The 25,647-nt window shown below is 39.6% G+C and overlaps 1 protein-coding gene across 2 annotated transcripts; it reads left to right on the forward strand.

The window, feature by feature from the left end:
* The first annotated feature begins 2,680 nt into the window (after nt 1-2,680).
* Nucleotides 2,681-24,305, forward strand: elapor2a (endosome-lysosome associated apoptosis and autophagy regulator family member 2a). 2 transcript variants are annotated; one of them, XM_063004822.1, is made up of 21 exons: nt 2,681-2,853; nt 3,366-3,513; nt 3,969-4,058; nt 4,590-4,695; nt 4,779-4,931; nt 6,317-6,405; nt 6,513-6,693; nt 6,991-7,119; nt 7,335-7,425; nt 8,051-8,153; nt 8,249-8,386; nt 8,464-8,727; nt 11,130-11,303; nt 11,402-11,582; nt 12,732-12,828; nt 14,641-14,742; nt 17,117-17,243; nt 17,646-17,824; nt 19,748-19,913; nt 21,383-21,400; nt 23,251-24,305. In XM_063004822.1, exons 1-21 carry the CDS (start codon nt 2,696-2,698, stop codon nt 23,317-23,319), a joined length of 2,763 nt encoding a protein of 920 aa, XP_062860892.1. In that variant the 5' UTR covers nt 2,681-2,695; the 3' UTR covers nt 23,320-24,305. The 2 variants fall into 2 exon arrangements, with proteins under 2 accessions (XP_062860892.1, XP_062860891.1); XM_063004821.1 differs by lacking the exon at nt 21,383-21,400.
* The last annotated feature ends 1,342 nt before the right edge of the window (nt 24,306-25,647 follow it).

Genomic DNA, 25,647 nt, shown 5'->3' on the forward strand with positions numbered 1-25,647 from the left:
AGGTCATGGGTCATGCACACTTATTTACTTTCTGATTTATAACATGATGGGTCAAATTCAGCGTGGTGCAATTATTTCTGATATGCTGATCTGATTTATAAAGCTATTCTAATGCATGGGGACGATTAGACGGGTGTGTTAAGTGCTGCTTTTCACCACTTCTGCAACATCCATGTTCTTATCATAAGTGCTTGGAGATAGTAGGCTTAAAAATAGTCTCTTTAAACTAGCTCCCTTTTTAAACTGAACACATTCTTGGGTGGACAAAAGTATTGGGACACCTTTTTAAAATTTTTTACATTTATGTGTTTCAGCCATAACAGTTGCTAGCAGCTGTATTAAATAAATCATAAATTATAAATCTTTCTGTAGTTTGCACTCATCCTATAGAACAGTAGGCTGGCACTCATGTGGACCAGGTCTGTAAATGTTGTTCAGTTTAGCTAGCAGTTTTAAGCAGAGTAAAGCTGTGCTCAGCTCAGCTTTGTTTTGACCTGCAAGACATTCTGAGGCTTAATTATCAGTTTCCTCCTGATGGCAGCATTTCCTTCCCTGTCTCAATCAGCAGTGGAGGAGAACGAAAGGAACGAAACATAAATCCCTCGAATGGTTTACATTTGCTTTATTCTGTCAAAGAAGGTGAGAGTAATGGATTATAAGAAATCATTTAATGCTTAGAAATTATTTATTTTTATAGCAGAAAAAGCAGTGTAATGCAAAAGCTAGAAAAAAATTTTTATTTAAAAAAAAGGAGAAAACTGGACCAATGATAGTGTCATGTCTGTACCAAGCATGAGAAGAATGTAAAGGTGTGGGGGTGCACCAGTTCCCACAACATGAGTGACTTGCATATGTGTGAAGGTACTATTGACACAGAGGCATATATTTGGATTTTATAGAGAATTATGCAGCCATGTTAATGTAGGCAACATATTTCTTGGGAAGTCCTCGGTAATTTCAGAACAATGCCAGGCCTCATTCTGCACATGCTACAAATGTGGTTTTTATAGAGACAGAGTGCATATGCTTGATTGGCTTGCCTGCACTCCAGATCTATCTGCTATTAAAATACATTATGCATCTTGAAGAGGAGAATTATACCTCAAATGTGTAAACAAAAAGTGTAACTTTGGTAATTGTCATTTTAGTATATATGCTATTAAGATGTATCTCCTTATTTAATGTCCATAACAGTGGACATGGTGTGCTGATTGAACTTATGATGTGGGGTTGGATGTTTGAGGAAAGGATGGGCTGGCATTGCTGTGTATGACTCACATTAACTTTTCTATTGTTCAGTTGTGTTTATCTTGGCTACACTTTCCGTTAGTTTTGATTTAATTACCACTTCTAGCAACACGGAACATGTATCTTGCTGACTGCTAGAGAGAGAGAGAGAGAGAGAGAGAGAGAGAGCGTTCACTAGGTTTTTAGTGATTGAGAAAGAGTGAGTATAATGGCCCCTGAGCAATATCTATGCAACAAAAGAGTATCAGAAACTGTTTTTGGTTTGGTGCCTGGAAATTTGAAAGAGGTGTAAGTATGGCTGCCAGCTCAGGTAAGGATTCCAGTAAGTAAGTAAGTAAGTAGTAACAGCCAAAGCAAGAGAGACAACGGTGATAGAGCTGATGGAGAAGCAGATGGAGCAAGAATCCACCAGACAGGATCCCACTTCTGACACCACTTGTAGTTGTCCAAACAAAATACATGTAGATGGGATGTCAAACTGGGGTGCAAAAGCAAGTGAAAAAAGGACAATATTTACAAATGTACAAGAAGTTCAATCACATCTGTTTATTCACATATAAAGCGTAAATTAGGGTCCAACTCTATTCCATTAAGTTTACACACAAATTAAAACCTTACAGGCAAACAGTAGGTGATGTCACGTCACTTCCACTTTTTCAGCATGAAAAATTAAAAAATAAGCTTTAGCTGTACTGTTAGTTAAGCAAAAATAAAAATGAATTATTAAACTTGTTAAAAGAACATGTTTCCCCTTAATTGGTTATGCAAACTTCTGTTTCTTCTCCTCCTGTAGACAGTAAGACTTACTTAAAAACAACCAATCAGTAAATAAAGATCATTTTAACAGGGATGCGGTAGCATATGTTTATGTATACTTTAAAAAGTCTATAAATATAGTGATTAGTGAATATTACTGAGTGAGAATGAGGGAGTGATTAATGAATGAGTCAGTGAATGAGTGTTATAGTATAATTCCCTCTGTGGTGTGTTTGCAGGGTGATTACTACTTTCAGTACACAGAATGTGACAGCAGTGGCTCCAGGTGGAGAGTGGCCATTCCTCATAGGCAGAGCAAATGCAGAGGGCTGCCAGACCCTGTGCAGGGCACTGACTGCAGTAGGTCTATATTTTCTGTGTGTGTGTGTGTGTGTGTGGTGTAAAAACCCATAATAAATCCAGGAATTATTATTTATTTTTCAACAATTTTACAAATTCTTGAGGTTACTGTAGTTACCATTAAAATGTTAGAGCCAAATCTTTATATTATTTGACAGTATGTGTATAACATTGGGCCACATTTGGTCAACATTTACAGCTATTTTCATCATCAAGAAACCAAACATTTATTGCCACTTTTTCAGATACAGACACTTGTCAGTTTTCATGTCATGACTGATTAACCTTGTCTTTGGCAGCATTTTCATGTGGGGCGGGACAGTTTTTGGAGATGACCTCTCAGAAGTGCACTCAATGTCCAGCAGGCTCCTTCTCACTGGGCAGCGGCATCCGTTTTGATGAATGGAATGACTTTCCTCCTGGATTCAGCAGCTTAGTGACCTCTTTTAATAACTCACCTCATGGACATGAAGGACCAAGCTGTAATGGGTGAGTGGCATTATGGCAGGTTAGGATTTTTTGTGGAGCTTATTTTTAAAAATGCAGGTTGCAATGAATGTAGCTATTTCACCATCTACAGTCCATGACATTATAATCAGAGAATGACCTTTTGGAATGTGTTGCAACCATAAGATTTAAAATAAGTGTATACATACAAAAAACACAAACATTAAATGCATGTATTTTTAATTATATACAGGTCAAAATAATTGTGAATTATTGCTGTTTTTACTGACTTTTTTGTTACTGTGTTTGGCTTGTATAATAAATTTGTATTTTATGTATATTTTAAGCATTAAGCATTTAAAAATGTAATGAGTATTTTAATACTGCCTCTTTAAAATGCATCTTGGTCTGAATAGTAATAATGTGTGTATTTAGACTACATATTCTCATTCATGTATTTTGTTTCTCCTCAATCATGTTATTAGATTAGTCCTATTTTTTTTATTTTACATCAATTAAGCACTACTGTGTCCTGTTTGTCTCCTGGTTTCCAGTTCCTCATGGATTGCTCAGGGTAGTTACATAGAATCTAACAGAGATGAGTGCAGTGTTTCTCTCATCTATGCTGTTCATCTAAAGAAATCGGGTTCTGTCTCTTTTGACTATCAATATGTGGACAACAACATTATCTTCGAGTTCTTTGTAAGTAAATGATCTTTCCTTCAAACATATTTTGTTGATTTTCAAGTAAAAAGAAATAAACATGAATTCTATTTAAATTTCTGCAATCTGGCATAAAGACTGCCAGGTCTGGTATGCAGATCCACTGTGGTGACCTCTAAATACGGGAGCAGCCAAAAGAAAAATGAAATGAAAGAAATGTCCTTTTCCCCTGCAGGTCTTTCTGGCCACCATTTCTATCTGATAGTTGTCTTGGTGTTTCAGATCTTTCTTTGAATTTTACAGTTTCTCTATACTGCAGTTTTTTTATTTGTACAGTAAAAATTGTGAGCTGTTGGTGTTTTAATTAATATCTTTTTATAGTGCTTCCCTGTTTTGTAGGCTTTGCTTTGCCTTGTTTTTTCCCTCAAATATAAAGTAACCTTGCATTAGCAGAGTGAAGTGTGAAGTATTAAATATGTTGCTCATTGTAACAGATACAGAATGACCAGTGCCAGGAAATGGAGAAGACTTCAGATAAGAAGTGGATCAAGCTGACAAAAAATGGAGATTGGTCCAAACACACGGTACTAAAATGTTTGCACATCAAAACCTCACACATTGATTAAATACATGGTGGACAGTATGACAGTAGTTGAAAGGTAAAGCAAAAAGATTCGGTTCATGCTGCTGAATGTATGATTTTAACTATTTTAACCCCTGACCCACATCTACAATAAAAGGCTATGGTTACACTGTAGATAAAAGTAGCCCAAGTTTATTAGTTTTGTTCCTCATATATGATCCAGATTTGCCTGATTTAAGATTAAACAGCAAATATGACATTTCAGTACTGATTTGGGCCCTTTTTATATGTGATAAAATCAGATACATATCCGATCTACTAATGCAGCCTTAACAGCAACTTAAATGATCCAAACAAAGCCACAGGATCTCACTGTTAACAACATAACATAAGTGATTTTACCCTGCCTTCATGGTTTGCTCCCACTTGTGTTGACCATAACAAATACTGGAAGAAGTCAGGTGGACACACTGACCGAAACATTGTGTATTTGAGTATTTTGTGTATTTTTGTACCATTTCTTCCCATACAGGTCAATCTGAAGTCTGGCACAAATGTGCTGTACTGGAGGACCACTGGTGTTACAGTGGGGGTTAAAGTAGTGAAACCAGTGCTGCTGAAGAACATTCAGATAGAAGGTGATGTGTAGAAATTAAAAATATTAAACCCTTTACACTGCTAACTCTCTAAATCTCTTTCTTCCTCTAACTCTGTGTTTTAGGTGTTGCGTACATGTCGGAGTGTTTGCCGTGTAAGCCGGGCACGTTTAGTAACGCTCCTGGTTCTGCCTCATGTGAGTCCTGCCCCAGAAACACTTACTCTGGTCGAGGAGCCAGCTCGTGCACTCGCTGTAACACCACCACACACTATTCATGTAAGTAAACAGCATGCATGTCTGCTAACTGATTCCTCAGTAAATGTGAGCCTATAATTATAATTAAATAATAATATAATAATTATAATGATTATAATGTGACTTAAATCACATTTTGTAGGGCAGCTAGGCAGGTCTCTGGTTCAACACCACTGCTAGGTTGCCACTGTTGGGCCCTTAACCCTCAATTGCTTATACTAGTATATACTGTCACAACTGTAAGTCGCTTTGGATAAAAGTGTCTGCTAAATGACAAAAATTTAAAATCTAAATGTAGTTAATACTTGGTGATTTTAGGGACAAGAATGTAATTTGTTTATGGGAAATGTCACAGTTCTTATTACCAAAGATATTTGTATAGTTTTCTTACATTGTATTTTTACCCTGGTGTTCTAGTTGCAACAAAACTATTAAATAATCAGTCTAATTGGAGAAATTAAAATCAATTATAAACAAATACATTTAGTCATTAATAGATTAATTTTCAAACAGTGGTTATACTTGACGTAGTTTTAAATGCCTGAAGTTGTGGAATTCTTAATAGTTTGGCATCTTATAGACCTCAGTGATAAAATAGGCCACAGTGTTTAACAAATGAACACCTATTATCAAAAACAATAACTTAGAACATACAGTAACATTAACAGATAAGCAATGGTGTGGGTGTGCATGTGTGGGGGTGTGAGCGACCCCTTAGAGGATAACAATGGAAGGATGTGGGTGGAATGAAAGGTGTAGATATCAACAGTATATAAAAAAAGTAATTATAATGCAAATCTAAGAAAGTTACCAAAGAGAAAAGCTAAAAAAGAGATATAAGTGAGAGGAAGGTTTACAACCATTCTGGAATTTCCTTTCTCTCTAAATTGTGCCTATTTTGGTTACTCATGCTTTTAAACAAAAGTTCTTGATGTTGATTCCTACATATTGTTTTACTGGCACATGCAGAAAAAGGCAAAGATGAAGCTCACATGAAGAAGAGTGTCCATGTGAAATTGCTGCCCTCAAGCATGATGCTACATTGTGATGTTTTTTTGCGTTTTGAGGCATTTTGCTTTTCTCTAAGTATTCTTGATCCACCATGATTTGCTGGGTGATAACGTTACTGCACACTGCAGAAAATCTAAAGCTTTTCAGGTGAGGGGGAATAAAAATGTCTGATTATAACTGTAGATTTTTTACATTAACAAAAAACCCCAAATAATTCTGGACTTTTAAAACCCTCTAAACATAAAACACAATATTAAACGGTAAGTATTGTTCCTGAGGTTAACAAGTACATGCCATGAATATAGTCACATGTGATATGGTAACAATTAACAATAACTAACTAGAATTACTGAATAAATAACCTATGTAATGTGTCTTATTTTTACTGGGTCCAGTGGAGGGCTCTTCATCATGTCAACCCAGGCCTGCATGCTCAAAAAAAGACTATTTCCAGGTTCACAGTGTTTGTGATAAGGAGGGCAAGGTAATCTAATCCTACACTACTGCATGTTCAACAATAAACCCAATGGATCTGAATCAACTCATGATTTTACAGCCTGAGATGAGACCTGTTTCTATTTTCTGTCTCAGACTCAGGTCAGGTATAAATGGATCGAGCCTAAGATCTGTCTGGACGATGCTTCAGGTGCTGTAACACTTCCCCATTTTGGAGAACGTGAACCTTGTCCACCCTGCAATCCTGGCTTTTATAATAACAACACAGCTAAATGTTCTCCCTGCCCACTAGGGACCTACTCTGATGGTCTTAAAGGTAATTTGTTTTGCTTAATTTGTTTTATTAGAGCTCTTTACAGCAGCCTGAAACAGGTCACTTTAATACAGGCCACTAATTCTAAGTAGATTAATAGAGTACCTGTTTTACAGCCAATACATTTGAATATGTACAGGGTATTATAAGCAAATGGGTGCATGTTCAGTTTTAGTATGGTGTTTCTAATAAAGTGACCAGAGAGTGTACATACTGTATTCCAAAAAACTCATCATTTGATTTCTCAAATTGGAAAGTACTGTTGTGTTTTTTATGTGTGATTTGTTTGTCTCCACTTAGAGTGCCAGCCTTGCCCAGCAGGCACAGAGCCTGCTCTGGGCTACGAGTATAAGTGGTGGAATGTTTTGCCTGCTGGCATGAAGTCATCCTGCTTTAACTTGGCCAACACCAAGTGTGATGGCATGAACGGTGAGGGATGCTTGAATCGAATTCACATGTGGAGCCAATCAGTGACCGCCAGATGGCAATGTTGCATTGTGAGCAACTGCACTTGGAGGAAAACCACAACACATTTGCTTTTAAATGGCAGATGTGTGTGTGTGTGTGTGTGTGTGTGTGTGTGTGTGTGTTTTTTTCTCCTTCTATGCAATAAACACATTACTGTATTCATGTATGTGTGTTAGGTTGGGAAGTGGCAGGAGATCACATTCGATCTGGAGCAGGGAGTTCAGATAATGATTATCTCATCTTAAACCTCAAAGTTCCTGGATTCAGGTGAGCCAAACTAGCGCTCTTAAAGTGGAAGTAAAATTATTCATCACAAAATTAAAACAATAATCATACAGATTTAAATGTATTATTTCCAAATAAAGAAAGGTGTATGCAAAGAGCAGTCAGCTAAGAACAAACACTAGCTCACCACCACTGAACTCCATCACAGAGATTTCACAGAGATGCCCATCCACCTTCAGACATAGCCAATCATGTCTGTGCAGACGCCTGGCTGACTGGTAGCAGCACTAAGATTTGAACTCGGATCTCAACAATGGTGGGCTAACGTAATAAAAACAAATAATTATCCTGAATCTTTACATAGAAAAAAACCCTGAAATGCAGCAATAACAAGGAGCATTTTAAAGGAAAGTAAACTACTTTATGTCTAATTTTTTATTACATAATCTTTTATAGATTACAGAGTTTGATTATTATTATAATTTTGTTCTATAATTGACCTAAAGTGCTGTAAAAAGTAATCATCTCTCAAAATCCTATAATTTTAATTAATAATTTTGATTACATATCATAGGTCTAACAGGGCAGCAATAGTCTTATAAGGCAGCAATAGTTTCAGTAGTAAAATATCACTTGCAATTGTGCCATAAATGTTGGTGTGTCTCAGGTTACCTACATCTGTCAGTGGAACCAGTGGAACAGAGTATGGACGCATCACCTTCGTGTTCGAATCCGTTTGTTCAAGCAACTGTGTGCTGTACTTCATGATGGTGAGGGCTTTGTGAGAATGCATAGTTTCAGTAGCATGTTAGTGTTTTAACTAATTTTGTATCTAAGAAAACTTGTGCGTGTGTTTGATGTGCAGGACACAGACAGACGGAGCACCAGTGTAGTGGAATCGTGGGAGGGCAATAAAGAAAAGCAGTCCTACACCCATATAATGACCAAAAATGCATCTGTATCTTTTACATGGGCTTTTCAGCGCACTAACAAGGCTAAAGACGTCAGTACACTTACACACACTCGGACACTCTGATGTTTTTAAACAGGCTTTACAAATAAACCATGTGTGTCTTATAGACTCGTCAGTATGTCACCGACATGGCCAAGATCTTCTCCATCACAGTAACGAACGCAGTGGACGGTGTGGCCTGGGCATGCAGAGCTTGTGCTATTGAGTCTCAGACGCCTGGCTCAGCCTGTGTGCCGTGCCCATCCGGTCACTATATAGACGAGAAGACCAACCAGTGTCAGGAGTGCCCACCCAACACATTCCTCTCAGGACACCACATCTATGGTAGAGATGCGTGCCAGCCCTGCGGTCCAGGAAGCCACAGTAACAAGGTACGGGCAAGGATTTGGGTGCTTGTATACGAGGGATCTTCAAAAAGACCACTTTTATTTTTGTTGGAAACGGTGAGGTTGGGAGGAGTAGTAAGACTGAGAGACGCTTATAGTCCAGAATTAGTGCCATCTGATTTGCACCTTTTTGGATGCTCAAAGCTTTAAGGGGAAGAAGATTTTCATGTGATAATGATGCGAAAGCAGCGCTTCATCAGTGGCTATGCTCTCAACCACAAACATATTTTGCTGATAGCATTAAAAAGTTGGTACGATGCTAGAAAAAATGCATTGGAAGGTGCCGATGTACAAAAGTGATGTCATTTGTTTTTGAAATTGTTAATAAATATAGTTAAAAAGTGCAGAAACTTTTTGAGAAACCCTTGTATACACACTGGTGTGACAAAATAACCTTCAACTTTGCTCTGTTTAGCTCTGTTATTGCTTAATTCATTGTCACATCTAATTTTGAACTATCAAACAAAAATGCTGTTAGACAAAACAGACAAAAACTAATTTTTTTCCATTTCATATTCATATTTTACCACTGCTTTTGAAATCCATTTATGCCTATAGTCTTTTCATATTTGTGGAGTCAAAAACACTTAGCTGAGCTAACGAGTTTTAAAAGGTTTTGTGGTTGTTTCTGAACCCTGTTAAACATTTTACCCAACCATCCACATCTGGCTAGATGAACCACTGTTCCAGGTTTCCTTTACTGAAAGATAGTGATAGATAACCTAGAGCCTTGAACATGTCTTTGTAACTCCTGTCGGAGTCTTGTTGTGGAGATTGGCAGCTGTACATGGTTACAGAATCATGTCCTCACGCCTTGCCATTTACGTAACAGATGATTGACGTGTCGGTCCTCTAAACTGACACTTTGTTGAGCTTTCCAGGTGGAAGCGTTTCTATTTATCATGGTTTCTTACTTACGGATTTGTCAGCCCCTGTGTTGACAATCTGCTTTCTCTTGAAATCGTGATGCGTGATGAGATCGAGATTTGATCTGATTTATATATTGAAGGACTGACTGAAATCAAGTCTGACTGTGTTAAATGAGATAATTTGCCTCAACATTTTAACTGGTTTATTATTATTATTTTTTATACATATTTTATGAATTTTTCTCCCATTTTCTCCCTATTTAGTGTAGTCAATTTGTGTTCCGCTCCTGGGGATCCCCGATTTTTTGCAGTTGAGGAGGGTATATTGCTGCTCACGCCTCCTCTGACCCGCGGACAGCCCTTAACGGAACCCTTTTCCACCCATGTACTCTGCACAGGCGCCTCTATCCACCAATCAGGGTCCTTACATAGCATTTGTAGACCCCGCCCACATATTCCGGTCCACCCGCTCTGCAGGCACTGCCAAGTATGCCCGCTAGATGGCACTCAGCTGACCGGTGGCAATGACGAGTTTCAAACCGAGGAGTTCAGAATCTCGGCGCTGGTGTGCTAGTGGAATATCCCACTGCACCACCTGGGTGCCTTTAATTGGTTTATTAAGTAACCAAAGGGGTTGCTTTTCATATGAATACCTTTATTGTCATTGTGCACGTACAGTAAGATTCAGTGTGCTTTACTTAGGAAATAAAATATATATATATATACTGTATATAAGATGCCAGTATGAAGTGACACCAACAGGTGCACCCAGCATATTGTTACCAGGAAACTAAACACTGAGTACACACTCCTCATACACATTCCCCTTGTTTCTTCCTGTGTTTTATTATCAGTGTGAATACAAATATCCAAAACAAGACGTTGCACAGTATCATAATAATCACAATTAAAAGAGCATTAGAGACATTTTCTCCGTAAGTGCATTTGAAAATCTCCTGCTGTTCTTATACTGCAGTGTGTTGTGCTGTAGTTGTTCATTCCAGCAGTGAAGCTCGCAGAACAAAAACAGCAAACCAATCCAGATGTTTCATCTCCGAGCCTGGCAGCAGAACAACAGGATCTTGTAGATTCGTGTGATCCGATTGGTTCCTATATATAGATCTAAGAAATGCTATTTATTGGTCTGGTTAATAGTAGCATGTAGCGTCTGGATGCAGTGGAGTGAAAGGAAATGAGTATGTGAGCGATCATAAATCATTTATTTAGATTAACGACATTTTTGTCACCGAGGACAGTGGGATGTTAATTACTTAATTGCAAAATGCTGTCTGAAAGCATCTGCACGTCTTGCTCGTCCACCCATTTATTTATGTTTAGCTTTTCCTTTGTCTCCTTGTGGTCCCACTACTGCCGACAACCACAGAATCCATCTTACACCATGAGCTTTTGTGTTGGAACTCACATTCTGCTTATTCTGCATTAGTCTCATGTTCTTATTGTAGGTTTCTGTGCCTGGCTATAAATTGCATTACATTTTTGTTGTGTTTTGTGTTTTAGGAGCATAGCTTGTGTTACAGTGACTGTTTGTTCACTCATACGGAGCTGAACCGAACTCTGCAGTATGATTTCAGTCCTCTGGGCTCGACAGGATTAATTATGAATGGTCCAAGCTTCACTTCTAAGGGCACCAAGTACTACCATCTCTTTAACATCAGCCTGTGTGGGACAGAGGTTCTCAGATCACACACACACACACACACACACACATGTTTATGTAGTGTTGTTTCAATTACTTAACATTTTCTGCTCTTTTATGATCTTGTTTTTAGGTTTACACACCAGCAGTCTGCACAGATAACGTAACAGAGCTCTCTGATAAGGAGCATCACAGCACTGAGACCAACTCTGTACAAACATTCATCTGTCAATCAACCATCATCCCGTCTGATGGGCGGGGCTTCAGAACCGCACTCGCCTCACAGTCCATCAGTCTGGCAGATACATTTCTTGGTGAGCAAGAAAACAAGTACATTTACAGTATTTGTACATTTGTGGCATTTAGCAGACGCTTTTATCCAAAAATCTGGATACAATTTGATTAATTGAGGGTTAAGGGCCTTGTTTAGGAGCCCATAAGTGGCAACTTGGTGATGATGGGGCTTAAACTGACAACCTTCTGCTTACTAGTTTACTACCTTAGCCTTTGAGCTACCACTGCTGTGGTATACCTTGAACAGACAGTAAAACAAGTATACCTAGATGTGCTAAAAATGCACATTATGTTTAAAACTGGTCTACTTACCATGAGCAAAATTCAAATAGCTCTTGTTTACATGATTCATATGCATTTTTTGCATTTCCCCCATATTTCACCCAATCTAGTCATTACCAGTTCCCCTACTGTGATTCTCCTGCTGCTTGTACCACCCCTGTTCTGGCTAATAAGATCTTGGCAGAGCTTCACAAAGAACCATACCACACACAGAGAGACACGAAATTGTCCACCACTGGTGCTGGAGGCCTGACAATTGTACGTCAATCATCTGGGCCTCCATGTCTCCTCTGATAGCCATGTTTGGCAAGGCAGACGGACATTATTCTGTAACCAAGCCCTACCACCAATCTCCAGAGCAGATGGACCAGTTACAAAAAAGGCCCCACTAAAACAAAGAGGCAATTTATAGCAGCTTATCGGCATGTTTTGAGAGGTGAAAGAACACAAATGTTCTTGGAGAAAACCTGCACATGCTCAGGAATGCACAGCACAAACAAAGATCATCAGCGAGAATTAAACCCACATTCCCAAGAGCCTGGTGATGTGCAGCACCCATATTGCCTGCTGTGCTACTCAGTCACCCGGTTTCATTTTTAATCCTAATAATACAGATCACAGTACTGTCAGCTTCATGCTGTTGATACCGAATCCATCCACATACCCTGAAGTAAATTTGCACATATTTATAGCTGCTTTTTAAATGATATTTTTAGAATAGTGTGCAGCAAAGCTGGTAAACATCCAAACTCATCTGAGCCACAGCGGTGCATCACTAAGATCCTAAATCTACTCTTCATAAGCAATCCTTGCTGTTTATGTATGTTTGACAGTAACATGTCAGAACTAACCCTCTGTGATTCTCATTAAGTCTGACTGTTTATCAGGAGCCACGGTGGAGAAATCACTCAGCGGAGTAAATGCCAGACCAGATCTGTTTCATGCTTCATCCAAGAAAGTACCAGATATCTACTACTATTATAGGTACCACTGCACCACTCATTACCTTATTACCTTTTTAAATATTTATACAGGAATTATTCTGTTATAGGCATTTACAGTGGATTAGGGAAGCATTCAAACCTTTGACTTTCTGCACTCTTTGTGTTGTAGATTTGATTTTGAATGGATACAGTTACTATTTACTGTAGATGCATCAATACTTAATCAGCATAATAGACTTTTTCAAAAATGAATAAAAACTAAGAATTAAAATCTCTTAATTACAAAAGTATTCTGGCCCTTTACTTTGGCTTGATGAATTGTGACCATATTCTTTTTTTTATTTTCTTCAAATTATTCTGAGATGTGTCTAGAACTCACATTCACAATTTGATCAGACATCATTTGGAAAAGCAAACACAAGGGCTCGCAATTTACACTGCATTGTCCTGACAAAAACAAAGCCTTGACATCCAAGGAACTGTCTGTGGCATGGTAAGGCATAGTACGAGGGATCTTCAAAAAGTGTCCTCACTTTTATATTTTGTTTGGAAACGGTGAGGGTGGGAGGAGTAGTAATTGGTCGTGTCTGAGAGACTGAGAGAGAGCTCATAGTCCGAATTAAGGACCATCTGAATTCTACCTTTTTGGACACTCAAAGAAGCTTTAAGGGGAAGATGATTTTTATGTGCATTAGTGGCTATGCGCTCAACCAAAAACAATTTTTGCTGATGGCATTAAAAAGCTGGTATGACGCTGGGAAAAATGCATCGGAAGGTGACGATGTAGAAAAGTGATGTCATTTGTTTTTGAATTCTTAATAAATAGAGAAAAAAAGAACCCTCGTATAAGACAAGGGTGTAAAACCATATCTAAGGCTTTTAGTGTTCCCTAGCACACAGTGAGCTAAATAATTTGAAATAAACTTGGTACTACCCTGAACCCTGAAGTTGGTCTTGGTCAGGGAGTTAGTCAAAAGTCTTATTCAAGTGAGAGATGGGAGATCCTGTTTGACAGACAACAGTCCCTGCTGCGCTGATGGGTGAGATGGAAACCACCGTTGTGTTGGAATTTGCTAATGGCATGTAAAAGACTGGCAGCATGAGAAAAAAAATTCTCAGGTCTTATGAGACAAACTCTAAAACAAATTAAACTCTTATGGCAGAAAGTGAAGCACTGTGTCTGGTGTGTCTGGTCAGGCACTGCACATCACCTGGCTAATACCATGCTTTCATCATGCTAGAAGGGGTGCTTCTCAATAGCAGGGACAGGGACACTGGTACGAATTGAGGGACAGATGAATGCAGCCAATGACAGGAGCATTGGGCGTCCGGGTGGTGCAGCGGGATTCTGAGCTCCTGGGTTCGAATCTCGACTCTACTACCGGTCAGCTGGGCGACCTTTAGGGCTAATGCCTGCAGCAGAACAGGGCGCCTGTACCGAAAGTGGAGGAGCGCAGATATTTGGGCGTGGCTGTCCATACACAACCCTACCTCATGCACAAATCCACTGAAGTATGGGAGAATAAGAAGGGATTGGTGGACTGTGCACACATCAGAGGGAGTGTGTGTCAGGCAAATATACACCCTCCTTGGATGTCATCGGGGTCTCCAGCAGTGGATTGGCTACACTAAATTGGGAGAAAAGGAGGTAAATATCTAAAAAAAGACAGAAGCATCCTTGAAGAAGACAAGGTTACACTTCAACATGACAATAACAACACATTTAAGTGTGCAAAATGTCAAGGGGTGCAAATACTTTCTGAATTTCCTATGTAGTACACTATGTTCACTTTATTTATGTTCATTTAAGGCTGTAATATTTGGGGTGGTTCTTACTCATGACTGTGTTCAGATCTCCACAGACATCGACTTCTTGTCAGAACGGCAGAAACACAGTGCTCACGTTACGCTGTAACCCTGAAAAGACCTCTAAGGGAGAGATTTCAGTACCAGGGTACAGTGTTTTCATTTCTTAAAAGCAAAGCTGTCATGTTAGTGAAAGCCCAACATTGTGTACACACAGACATGATGGACAGAGTCATTCCTTTCCATTCTGCCCTGACCTCAAGATCCTATCACACCGATCACCTGCATGTCCTCCCTCACCTCCTCCTGCCTGGTGACTCCATCCTCAGCATCCCTCTCCCAATAAAACTCTCATCCTTCCTCTGCACATGCCCAAATCATCTCAATCTCGCCTCCCTACACGCACCATACCTCTCATAAACTTGTTTTATTATCTTGTCCTTTATTCTCTCGTCCATCTTCGTCACTCCCTATGAGAATTGCAGCATCTTCATCTCCACCACATCCAGCTCCCTGTTCTGTCTTTTTGTCTATGCCCCCCTCAAAGCCGTGCAACACAGCAGGCCTCACTACTGTCTTGTAAACTTTTCATTTCACTCTGACTGATACCGTTATACAGTAAATCACTCCTGCCCCCCACTCCACTCACTTTCACCACCTGAACTTTTTTGTTTATGCATTTTCTCCCCTTTTTCTCCCGACCCTTCAGCGCGTCCAATTGCCCGATTACGTCATGCTTCCTCTCCACTAATCCCGACCCCCGCTCTGATTTGAGGAGAACGAAGCTAACCCACGCCCCCTCCGACACGTGGGCAGTAACCATTTGCATTTTGTCACCCACACTAGGTGAGTGCATATATGCAATTCAGCCCCGTGTACAGACAGACACACCCCGATCAACGCACTTCTTTTCCCCGCCATCAATCAGCCAGCAGAGGTCGCAGTTGCACCAGTCGCCGAGGAGTCCCAATCCGGCTTAATACCCCACCCCTATATGAACAACAGGCCAATCGTTGTTCATGTGGCATCTCAGCTCTGCCATCCGATACGATGTATACGAGATCCCAGCTCTGGTGTGCTAGCATGTCCTAGCATGTACCATCTAAACATCTTGCAGCTGCACCTTTCCACCTCGTGTCCTCTTATTCACGCACATGGTCTCTGTTTTACTCCTGCTACCTTTCATTCTCCTTTTCTCCAGGGCATACTATCATCTCTTCAGGCTCTCCTCATCCTGCTCTCTACTCTTGTTACAATAACTTTAAGCATTTAAATGTTTTCCACCCATCAGAAGCTTGTATATGTTACAGTCATTTACAGTCGATGTTTACCTATTATAAATATGGCCAAGCCAGATACTAAAATATTGTAAAGTTAATTTCAAGATTGGCTCCCTTTATGCTGGTTGTTAATTTGTAATGAAAATTCTTTGTAACACAATTGAAAAATTTCACTAGTAGTCTTTGCATATTGGCCACTCTGTATATAAAAATGTGTTGCTGTTTAGATAGAAACTCTTGATGATAAATCTACTTTTTATCTTGTTTAATATACTATATTTGCAGTAAGAAAAACATTGTTTACATTTATTCAAACTAGCCACATAAATCTTGTTTCATAGTTAAACTGACAGTTAAAGCGACTGTAGTGATTTTTCTTCCCTATCTGCACTCAGCATGCCTTCATACTACCCAAATATTTATCAGTTTTTTAAACATATGGTTTATAGAATAAAGTCCCACTAGGACCAATCTTATCTTACATCCTGTAGCATAACACTTTTGGAAAAGAACAGAGACTACGCATAGCTTATGTATTGCATTTTCAAACAGTGTGAGAGCACCACTGTGCTCGGTGGGTAGCACTGTCGCCTCACGGTCCGGGTCCTTTCTGTGCGGAGTTTGTATGTTCTCCTCGTGTCTGCGTGGGTTTCCTCCGGGAGCTCCGGTTTCCTCCCACAGTCCAAAAACATGCAGCCAGGTTAATTGGAGACACTAAATTGCCTCATAGGTGAATGGGTGTGTGTGTGTGTCTGCCCTGCGATGGACTGGCGCCCCGTCCAGGGTGTTACTGTGTGCCTTGCGCCCATTGAAAAGCTGGGATAGGCTCCATCATCCCCCCGACCCTGATTGGATAAGCGGTCAAGACAGCGAGAGAGTGTATATCCTATATATTTTTTTAATTTCATTGTTTTTTTTCAAGCTCTTCATCCTGGTCAGGCGGGACCGGTTCCACTGGGGACCGATACACTGGGCTTAAGGCTGGAATAAAATAAACAGTAAAAATTTGGCATAAAAACTGTACCAAAGCAGGTTTATGAAACAGAATGATCCGCTGTGGTGACTCCTACTACAGAAGCAGAAAGAAATAATTACTCCAAATTAGTTCAAATTAGTTGATGGCAGTTTGTTTAAAAGAATTCTTCTGATCTGTAAAATTTCTGTCTCTTTTTAAAGTGTTAAGGAGATAACAGGAGGGATAATGAATTTACTAAGAGTTAAACTCCTGTGTTTCAATTTTAGGAAGTGTCCAGCAGGCACTTGTGATGGCTGCACCTTTTACTTTCTTTGGGAAAGTCTGAGCGCTTGTCCTCTCTGCACTGAGGAAGACTACCACCAGATTAAAGGAGCCTGCATGGGCGGAGTACAGGTGCAGTGCTCTTTATTCCACCAGTTCATTAAATCGAACTAAAATATGGCGCTCAGATGGTGCAGCGTAAAACACGCTAGCACTTCAGAGCTGACATTTTGAACTCGTCGGTTTGAAACTTCGCTCTGCCATCTGCCTGGTGCCTACATGAACAATGATTGGCTTGTTATTCATACAGGGTGGGAGCCGGATAGGGACTCCTCATAACTGAGACAATTACGACCTCTGCTGGCTGGTTAATGGCGCCTGCACAGAGTCGAGGAAAAATGCGTTGATCAGGGTGTGGCTCTCCGTACACAAAGCTGAGACTTTACAGAAATCACAATCACAGCTCTTCTGTCAAAACTACTAACTATAACGTTATTTTGTGGCTAGATCTGATCTGTGTCCATTTCTTTTTAGGACACCGTGTATGTATGGACGGAGCCGAAGCTCTGCACAGGAGGAGTAACTCTGCCCGTGAAGAGAAGCAGATCATGTGAGATGATAGACTTCTGGCTGAAGATGGGAGCTGTAGTGGGTGCATTCAGTGCTGCCCTCCTCGTTGCTATCACATGTCACTTCTGGAAGAAGAACAAAAAGTAAGATCTAACCTCGACCTGAACATAAACCTACAGTCAGTACTCAGCTAGTCCTAATTGTAACATTTTCAACATGAGAGAATCCATAAATCTCAGCTCTCAATTCACTGTGACACCTAGATGGGAATGTTTGTCACATTTCTGACAGGCCTGATTTTTATAAGCAAACCTGGTGCTTTTCCAATAGCTGCTTGTATGGATTAACATTTTAGTTTATATTTTATTAAAGATTAAAAAGAAATATTCAGATTATTTATATATTATATATTAGCAGTTTACACTGACTGAACAAAATCCATTATGAACTTCTTGAAGAAACACAAGTCAAAACAGTTAAATGGCTTCACAGTCCCCTGACTTGAATGTAATTGAAACTCTTTGGGTTATCTTGAATGCACACGGTAATTAAGATTTATCCTCAGATATTTAGAAGTTGAAATGTTTTGCAGGCAGGAGTGGGTGAAAACGACTAAAACAAAAATAGAAAGAATCCTAGCTGCCTACAAACTGTTTGAAAACTGTGGTATCTGCCACCGGGGCCATAATATGCTCATTCTACTTTTGTTTCTTTTATTTATTAATTAATTTATTTTAGTTATGAAAAGAAACAGGGTATAAACAGTTGCATTTTAAACAGGTTGCTGAAGAGTGGTAGTTTGTATCAGTTGGCTTTGAGTGACAAATTGTTTGCATAAAACTGTATAATGATGGTGAACTGTCTCACTGTTTCATGTCCTGTTTTAGGGTAAACTGGTTTATACCTACCAGTTCTTTCCATATCTACAATAATATTAGATAAAAATAATTCTAAACATTGAAACATTAAAACAAATGTGCAATAAAGCAAAAAATAAACATTTATATACTGTATATTTTACTCACAGAGACTAACAGCCTTAACAAAATATGGGCTCAGAAGTACTTTCCAGTCTGTCGCTAAAATAAAGAACTGCAATACCAGCTATGTGTGGTCACTTTTTACATTGTTTTTGGAAAAACGGATGTTAAGTTCTTCATGCTATAGACAAAAGAAGCCATCCAGACTACTTTCAGCTAGAGATGCAAAAGCTTCCAATAAAGAAACGCTTTTCCCGGTGGAGTCCATATTTATTTCAGCAAAACAATGTGTGTGCTTGATCTGTTTCCTATTGAAAATATATGGCTCATCATGACTTCTTGCATCAAGCAAGAATTGGCAGAAATTTTACTTGCAAAAAAACTATTATCCTTAATTTGCAAGTGATCAAAAAGTGCAACTGATAGGAAAGGTAAGTTAATTTAACATAGAAGTAAATGTGTGCATGTCCCAACTTTTGTTGAGTGTGTTGCAAGCATTAAATTCTCAATGTGTTTACAAAATAGAAATAAGTTGGGCAATGCTGTAAATCTTTGTAGTTTTGCCAGTTAAATAAAGAAAATTCAGAAAACTGAATAGTAGGACATACATTAGTAATGTAATTGGTAATAAAGTAATTACATACACAAGTAATTGGTTTTAAGGCTGCTCAGGTGGCACAGCGGTGAAAACACACGCTGGAACCAGAGCTGGGATCTCGAATACATCGTATCGAATCTGAGCTCTGCCTGCTCTCTAAGGCTGAGCGGCCACATGAACAACGATTGGCCTGTCGTTCAGATATGGGCGGGACTAAGCTGGATGCGGTCTCTCTCTCATGACTGGTGCAATTACGACCTCTGCTGGCTGATTGATGGTGCCTGCACAGTGATAGTAATTGGTTTTAAGAAGTTGATTTAAAGCTAAACTAAAATACTGTATATGAATATTTTAAATGTATTTACTTTAAAATGTACATAAATAAATCATTCTGTGGAGTTTTGACTCTTGGTGTCACTGGGTTAGGATCTTGAAAATATTTATGCTAACGACCCGTCTCCTTTTCCGTCTTCTTCTTACCCTGATAGGCTGGAGTATAATTATTCCAAGCTGGTAATGTCTGCCAATAAAGAATGTGAGATGCCAGGAGCAGACAGCTGTGCCATCATGGAGGGGGAGGGCGAGGATGCTGAGGATGACGTGGTTTTCTCCAAACCATCTTTACTGCACAAGCTGAAAGTGATCGCCAGCAAGGTACAATGATCTAGTGTACATCAATAAACACAGACAAAAACTGTAGATTATCTTTTCATTACCAAACCCCAAAATTACAACACAAAAAACTTTTGTAAAAAGTAAACAAGGTTGTTAAGAGGAAATTAAAAAAGGATTATAACTGATCTGAACTCAAAACGTGTTTTTAAAAATGGTTCTTGACTGTGTTGTTTTGCTTATGCCCTGCTCAGACCAACATAAGGTGGTTACTGGTTGCATAAGTAGTTATGGTTGATCTGCTGCTGGGTTAAGCTGGGAAAAGCTGATGTTTTATTGTTCTGTTCAGTCTAAGTGTGCTTAAAACGAACAGCAAAGAACAGCCTACATTTTCATCTAATTTCCTTTTCATGTTTTAATTTTGTCTAGCTTTTTTTATGGATCACCTCAGATAGGACGCAAATCCATCGCAGGACCTAGGGCATCCCCCCTCAGACATAGCCAATCATGTATGCATGTAGATGCCCAACCAGCCAATAACGTCAGGGTTTTGAACCCTGGATCTGAGAGGTAGTAGGCCAGCACAATTTACCTCTGCGCCACCTGATCAATGTCTGCTATTGATTGTTGGCCAGCCCAGGAATTGGCTTTGATAATGGTTAAAATTTTTGCTTAATGAAAAGCATTAAAAACACTTAACCACTTAACAAAACACTGACTAGAAATGGAGATTTTGAGGACAGAGGGTAATACCATCGGACTAACAAGGACTGAAATAGAACACCAGCAAATGCCAGTCTTTAGTCTTTCAAAAATACTTACCCTGGATCAAGCAAATAAATTTTATCTTATAACATTTGGTCTAAAAATATACCAGACAGACGAACCAATCAATTTTTCAACATAAATTATATTTCTGATTTGAATTCTACATTCAGAGATTTTTCAATTTCTGTGGGGTGTGCAGAGTGCCTCTCTGAAATGTGGCTTTTATTGAAGGAGGGAAATTGCGTCTGTAGGGCTGCATTTAATGTGTATTTAATGGGAACGGCTGTCAGCTCAGCATTTCAAATGAAACTTGCTTATCTGTGATTACAGAGCAAAACGTCTGAGCATGGAAACTGCATGCTTTTCAGAACGAGAGACCTCAGTTCAACCTCACGCAGACTTGTGTGTGTGTGTGTGTGTGCGTTTGTCTCTTGATGTTTAACTGAAGTTGCTGCTGTAGTCACTAAGGGGCTCCTTAAGGATTAAAGACCATGTTGAGCGGTAGAGGAAGATGCAGCATGTCACATTTTGTCTGCAGCCAATTAGAGAGACAGAGACAGACAGAAAGGGATGCAGACAGATAGACAGACAGCTGTGAACGACTTTTTCCCTTGAACTACTGTTGTCATTAAAAGAAATATAAGTAAAGGCTACAGAAGTTAGTGCTTTGCTTTCTCTGCACGAACATTTTAGCATTCATTTGCAGTTCCTTTACTTGTTAATTAAGAATCAATAATGATAAGGTTTCTGATCTTTCTCTTGTTATTTAATTAGGTAATTAAGGAGGACCTACATCTCGGTTAAACAAACATCTGTGATTAGCAGAATTGTAGTTATAAAATATGATCTTGGTCTTTTGACCGTTCTGAAGCTGCAGTACTCTGATCTTGGTCTAAAGCTCATTTAATCTTTGTATTTTGTGGATCTTAAGCAGAGGTCCTTAAGTTTTTAGTAAAATAATGTAAAACCTTTGAAAAAAAGTTGAATACAGTTGGCCGGGTGCCTGAACAGACAATGATCGGCTTGTTAGGGGAAAGGAAGGCTGTAGGGATTCTGCACAATGAGATGGGGAATCTGGAGATTGGTGCGTGACTCTCCGTGTGCGATACAGATCTCCATATGAACCCGCCCAATACAGGTGAAAAGAAGCGATTGGCTACTGCACACTTGTCAGAGGGTGCGTGTGTTGTTTACAGCCATGTAGCATTAGAGGCAAAAATACAAATTGGGAAATTGGATAGAACTAGATGGGGAATTGTAAAACACATTCATTTAAATAAAATTGACAAATGTATAAGGTGTGTATAGCATGGCAGTTTAGGGATTTTAGGCATTTCTGCAAATTATTTTTCTTTGTGACTGAATTACATTGTGAAACACACACACACACACAAACACACACACACACACACACACACACACACACACACACACACCCCTTAAAATGTAAATTTTGGATGCATTAAAACAAATTCTTCGCCAGGTCTTCTCAAAAGTCCTGTCCTCCCAAATGCTACTTTAAGTGATTTGATTTTGAAATGGAAACAAATGATCACAGACATACTCCAACATCTTGTGGAAAGCCCTCCTAGCAGAGTGTACACCTGCACATGTGTGTAAACATTACTGGAAAGTGAAAAAAGCTCCCTTTTTTACTTAAATTGGGCTTGTAAATGCCAAGTAAATCTTTGGATCATGACTACAGTAATCTGGGTCTACTCTTTTCTCACTTGTCTGTATTAGTGAGATGGTATTTCACTGACACCCACAGTTAAGAGGGGTATAGGGCGGCACGGTGGCTAAGTGGGTAGCACTTTCTCCTCACAGCAAGAAGGTCCTGGGTTCGATCCCGAGGTGGGGCTTTCTGTGTGGAGTTTGCGTGTTCTCCCCGTGTCCGTGTGGGTTTCCTCCCACAGTCCAAAGACATGCAATGAAGTAAACTAGAGACACTAAATTGTGTTCGATATAACCTGGTGAACTGATGAACCTTGTGTAAAGAGTAACTACCGTTCCTGTCATGAATGTAACCAAAGTGTAAAACATGACGTTAAAATCCTGATAAACAAACAAGAGTCTGTAAAATACCATCTCACTACAGTTAGTACTACAGTAACTCACTATAGTTAGCTAGACATGATGCTTCCAAAACAAATCTCAAAAACAAAAAGTGACTGTTTATAAGACAGTATTTGTTTTACTGTTATTAGAATAATTATGTATGTATTTGTGATTAAATTAAAATGTTGATGGTCATTTCTTATTAGGTAGCCTGTTATTATGTATAAATGAGTCCCTCACTAATATAAAAGCAGTGATTCTCAGCGAACACAATGCTATTGTATGAAGTCCTGATGTCCTTGAGCTGTGTAGGCATGTTGCTGGGTGCAGACTCTGATGGAGGATGGTGGATTATTTTTTCCTTTCACGTCCATGGCCACACACTGATGAATACACTTAAATGTGTGAATTGGTAGTCTAGGTAACAGGCGGCGTTGCCGGTTAGTCCTTGGCCTGTATTGAGCAAAGCAAGCTGACCTCCCGGGCCAGGGTGTAGCTTGGCGCGCATTGCTACATTTGTTCCATCGTGTAAACTGCATGTCGTTGTTTCTAGGGCAACGAGCAGAGCGCCGAAGCCGTCCAACTGAAATCCTCGCAGCCGGAGAAGTGGGTGTGGGGATAAAACAGTGAAGGTGGGATGGAGAGATAAGACTCTGAAGCCGTTCTGCATCTAAATGTATGTATGCAGTGGACCTACAGCAAAGTGGGGGAGAGCTTTGGAAAAGGAGCTGTGGGCCAGAATTACCAAATGATGACCTTGTGGGGTGGATTTCTTACTGTGGAATGTGTTTTTTTGCTTGTTTGTCAGTTGTTTTGGTTTATAAGTAAGAAGAATATTACTTGGGACTGGGTAAACTGGGTGGTATAGTACTTAAAGATGGCCACAAACATATGCACCATGTTCAGGGACAAAAAAAATCTTGCACATCTTTGATAGCATAAAGTATTAAAAATAATGATTAAGGCGCCAAGGTGGTGCAGCGGAATATTACGCTAGCACACCAGCGCTGAGATTCTGAACACACCAGTTCGAATCTCAGCTCTGCTACCAGTCGGCTGGGCAGTGCCTGCAGAAGGCAAAATTGGCCATCAAGTCTGCTGGGTGGGAAAAGACCGGACTAACTGGGTTGGGTCTTTAAATGCTGTGCAAGGACCCTGGTTAGCAGACTGAGGCACCTGTGCTGAAGTGAAAGAGCCTTATGTGCAAATTCAATGAGGCACGGGTGAAAAAGAAGGGGTCGAGGGACTGCTTATGCATTGGAGGGGTGCAGAGCAGGAGAATATACCCTCCTCAAAGGCAGTCGGGATCCCCAGCAGCGGAGGACTAATTGGCTACGCTAAATCGGGAGAAAAAGGGAGAAAATGCAGAAATAAATGAATAATAATGAATTTGGAAATTTCTGCATAAAAGATAAGCCAGACAGTTACACACCTGTTTGCATGGCTCAGTTATAATGCAGAGGTTATGGTACTGACCGGATTATTGCTCTGATTATTTTTTAAGCCCCACCATCACTACACTATTACTTCTAGGTCTTTAAGCAAGACTGGTAATCCTTATTTGCTTGGATTGTATCCTGTCTCAGTTGTAAGTTGCTCTGAATAAAACGTTGGCCAAAAGTTGAAATATTAATGAGTTTTTCCATAGCATTCACACTGCAAGTACTTTTGCTCATATGTGCTTTTTGTCCTGCTATCATAAACTGCAAAAATAAAATTACATTTGCTTTCTAATTCAGATCAGGTCTATTTGAAAAGTGGTACAACTATCAAAAACACCTGATACATGGCAATACAAATGAAGTCTAAACAGAGCTGCCCCAAAGGTGGCGTGTCGGCCCTTAATCAGAGTGGTCCCAACGTTTGGACTCATGTTGGCCGTGGGCTGTGCCAGTTGCTGGGGTGGGATGTGGCTCATGCATTCCAATCAGTAGCTTTCTTTCCTTCCTTCCTTCCTTCCTTCCCTCCCTATACCTTCCCTATTCTTCCTTCCCTTCCCTTTATTTCCTTTCCTTTCCTCCCTACCTTTCCTTTCCTTTCCTTTCTTTTATTACCGCAGTACTTTTTGTTTTACTTTAGCACCCATCTCTCCTCTCCAAATGTGTTTAACTTGAGAAATGACGGTCTTGCTATTCATTTACAACAAAGTGCCCTTTACCAGGACGACAGAAAGACCACAGAGGACATGGCCAGTGAAGTGATGTTCCACCTGGAAATTTACCTGCACCTTTATTTTTAGTCTCAGCACACAAGTGCTCGCTCATGCTCATTCACCTGTCCTCTTTGTTCTCTGCTCCTCTGTGGCTGATGAAAGAACTATTCAAAACTTCAGCAACTTTATTTCATTACTCTGACTGGAAAATCCCGGGCATATTTAACTTTTAATTTTCCCCACACATTTTATGATCAAGCTTCTTAGAAACCCAGTTGGACATCAGCGGAATAATTAAAGGCGTAAAAAGAAAGAGCTGATGGCCTTTTGTCACTATAGACGCCTCAATCTCTCCTGAGACCGAGACGTCCCGAGGTGTCTGAGGAGACGTGGTGCGTTTTAATGAAAATTATGAATTTGCTCATTCAATATGGAAATCCATGCCCTCAATACACCTACTGCTTAACTAAAGAGCTAAAATTAAACGTTTTGCCTCTGTATCATTGATCAGTATCATTAGCATCATTTATCAATGTATTAATTCATCTTTAGAAGAAAGCTTTAATGAACAGTTTGGACATTTTATAAAATGTAATAAAAATAAGAGTCTATGATGTTCAGAATCTTGAACCTTCACTTGAAGAAGAACAAAATTATTATAGGACAACAGAAGATGTGAAGGAAAGCATACAGGGGTGGGCCAGTAATTTAGCCTTACATTTTTAAGCTCAGAAAAGTCACCAGTTACTTATAGTCACTTATAATCAGTAACAGGGAATTAAGAAGCAATGCTATGAG

This window comes from Trichomycterus rosablanca, chromosome 11 (genome assembly GCF_030014385.1).
Source record: "Trichomycterus rosablanca isolate fTriRos1 chromosome 11, fTriRos1.hap1, whole genome shotgun sequence".
Taxonomy (NCBI): domain Eukaryota; kingdom Metazoa; phylum Chordata; class Actinopteri; order Siluriformes; family Trichomycteridae; genus Trichomycterus; species Trichomycterus rosablanca.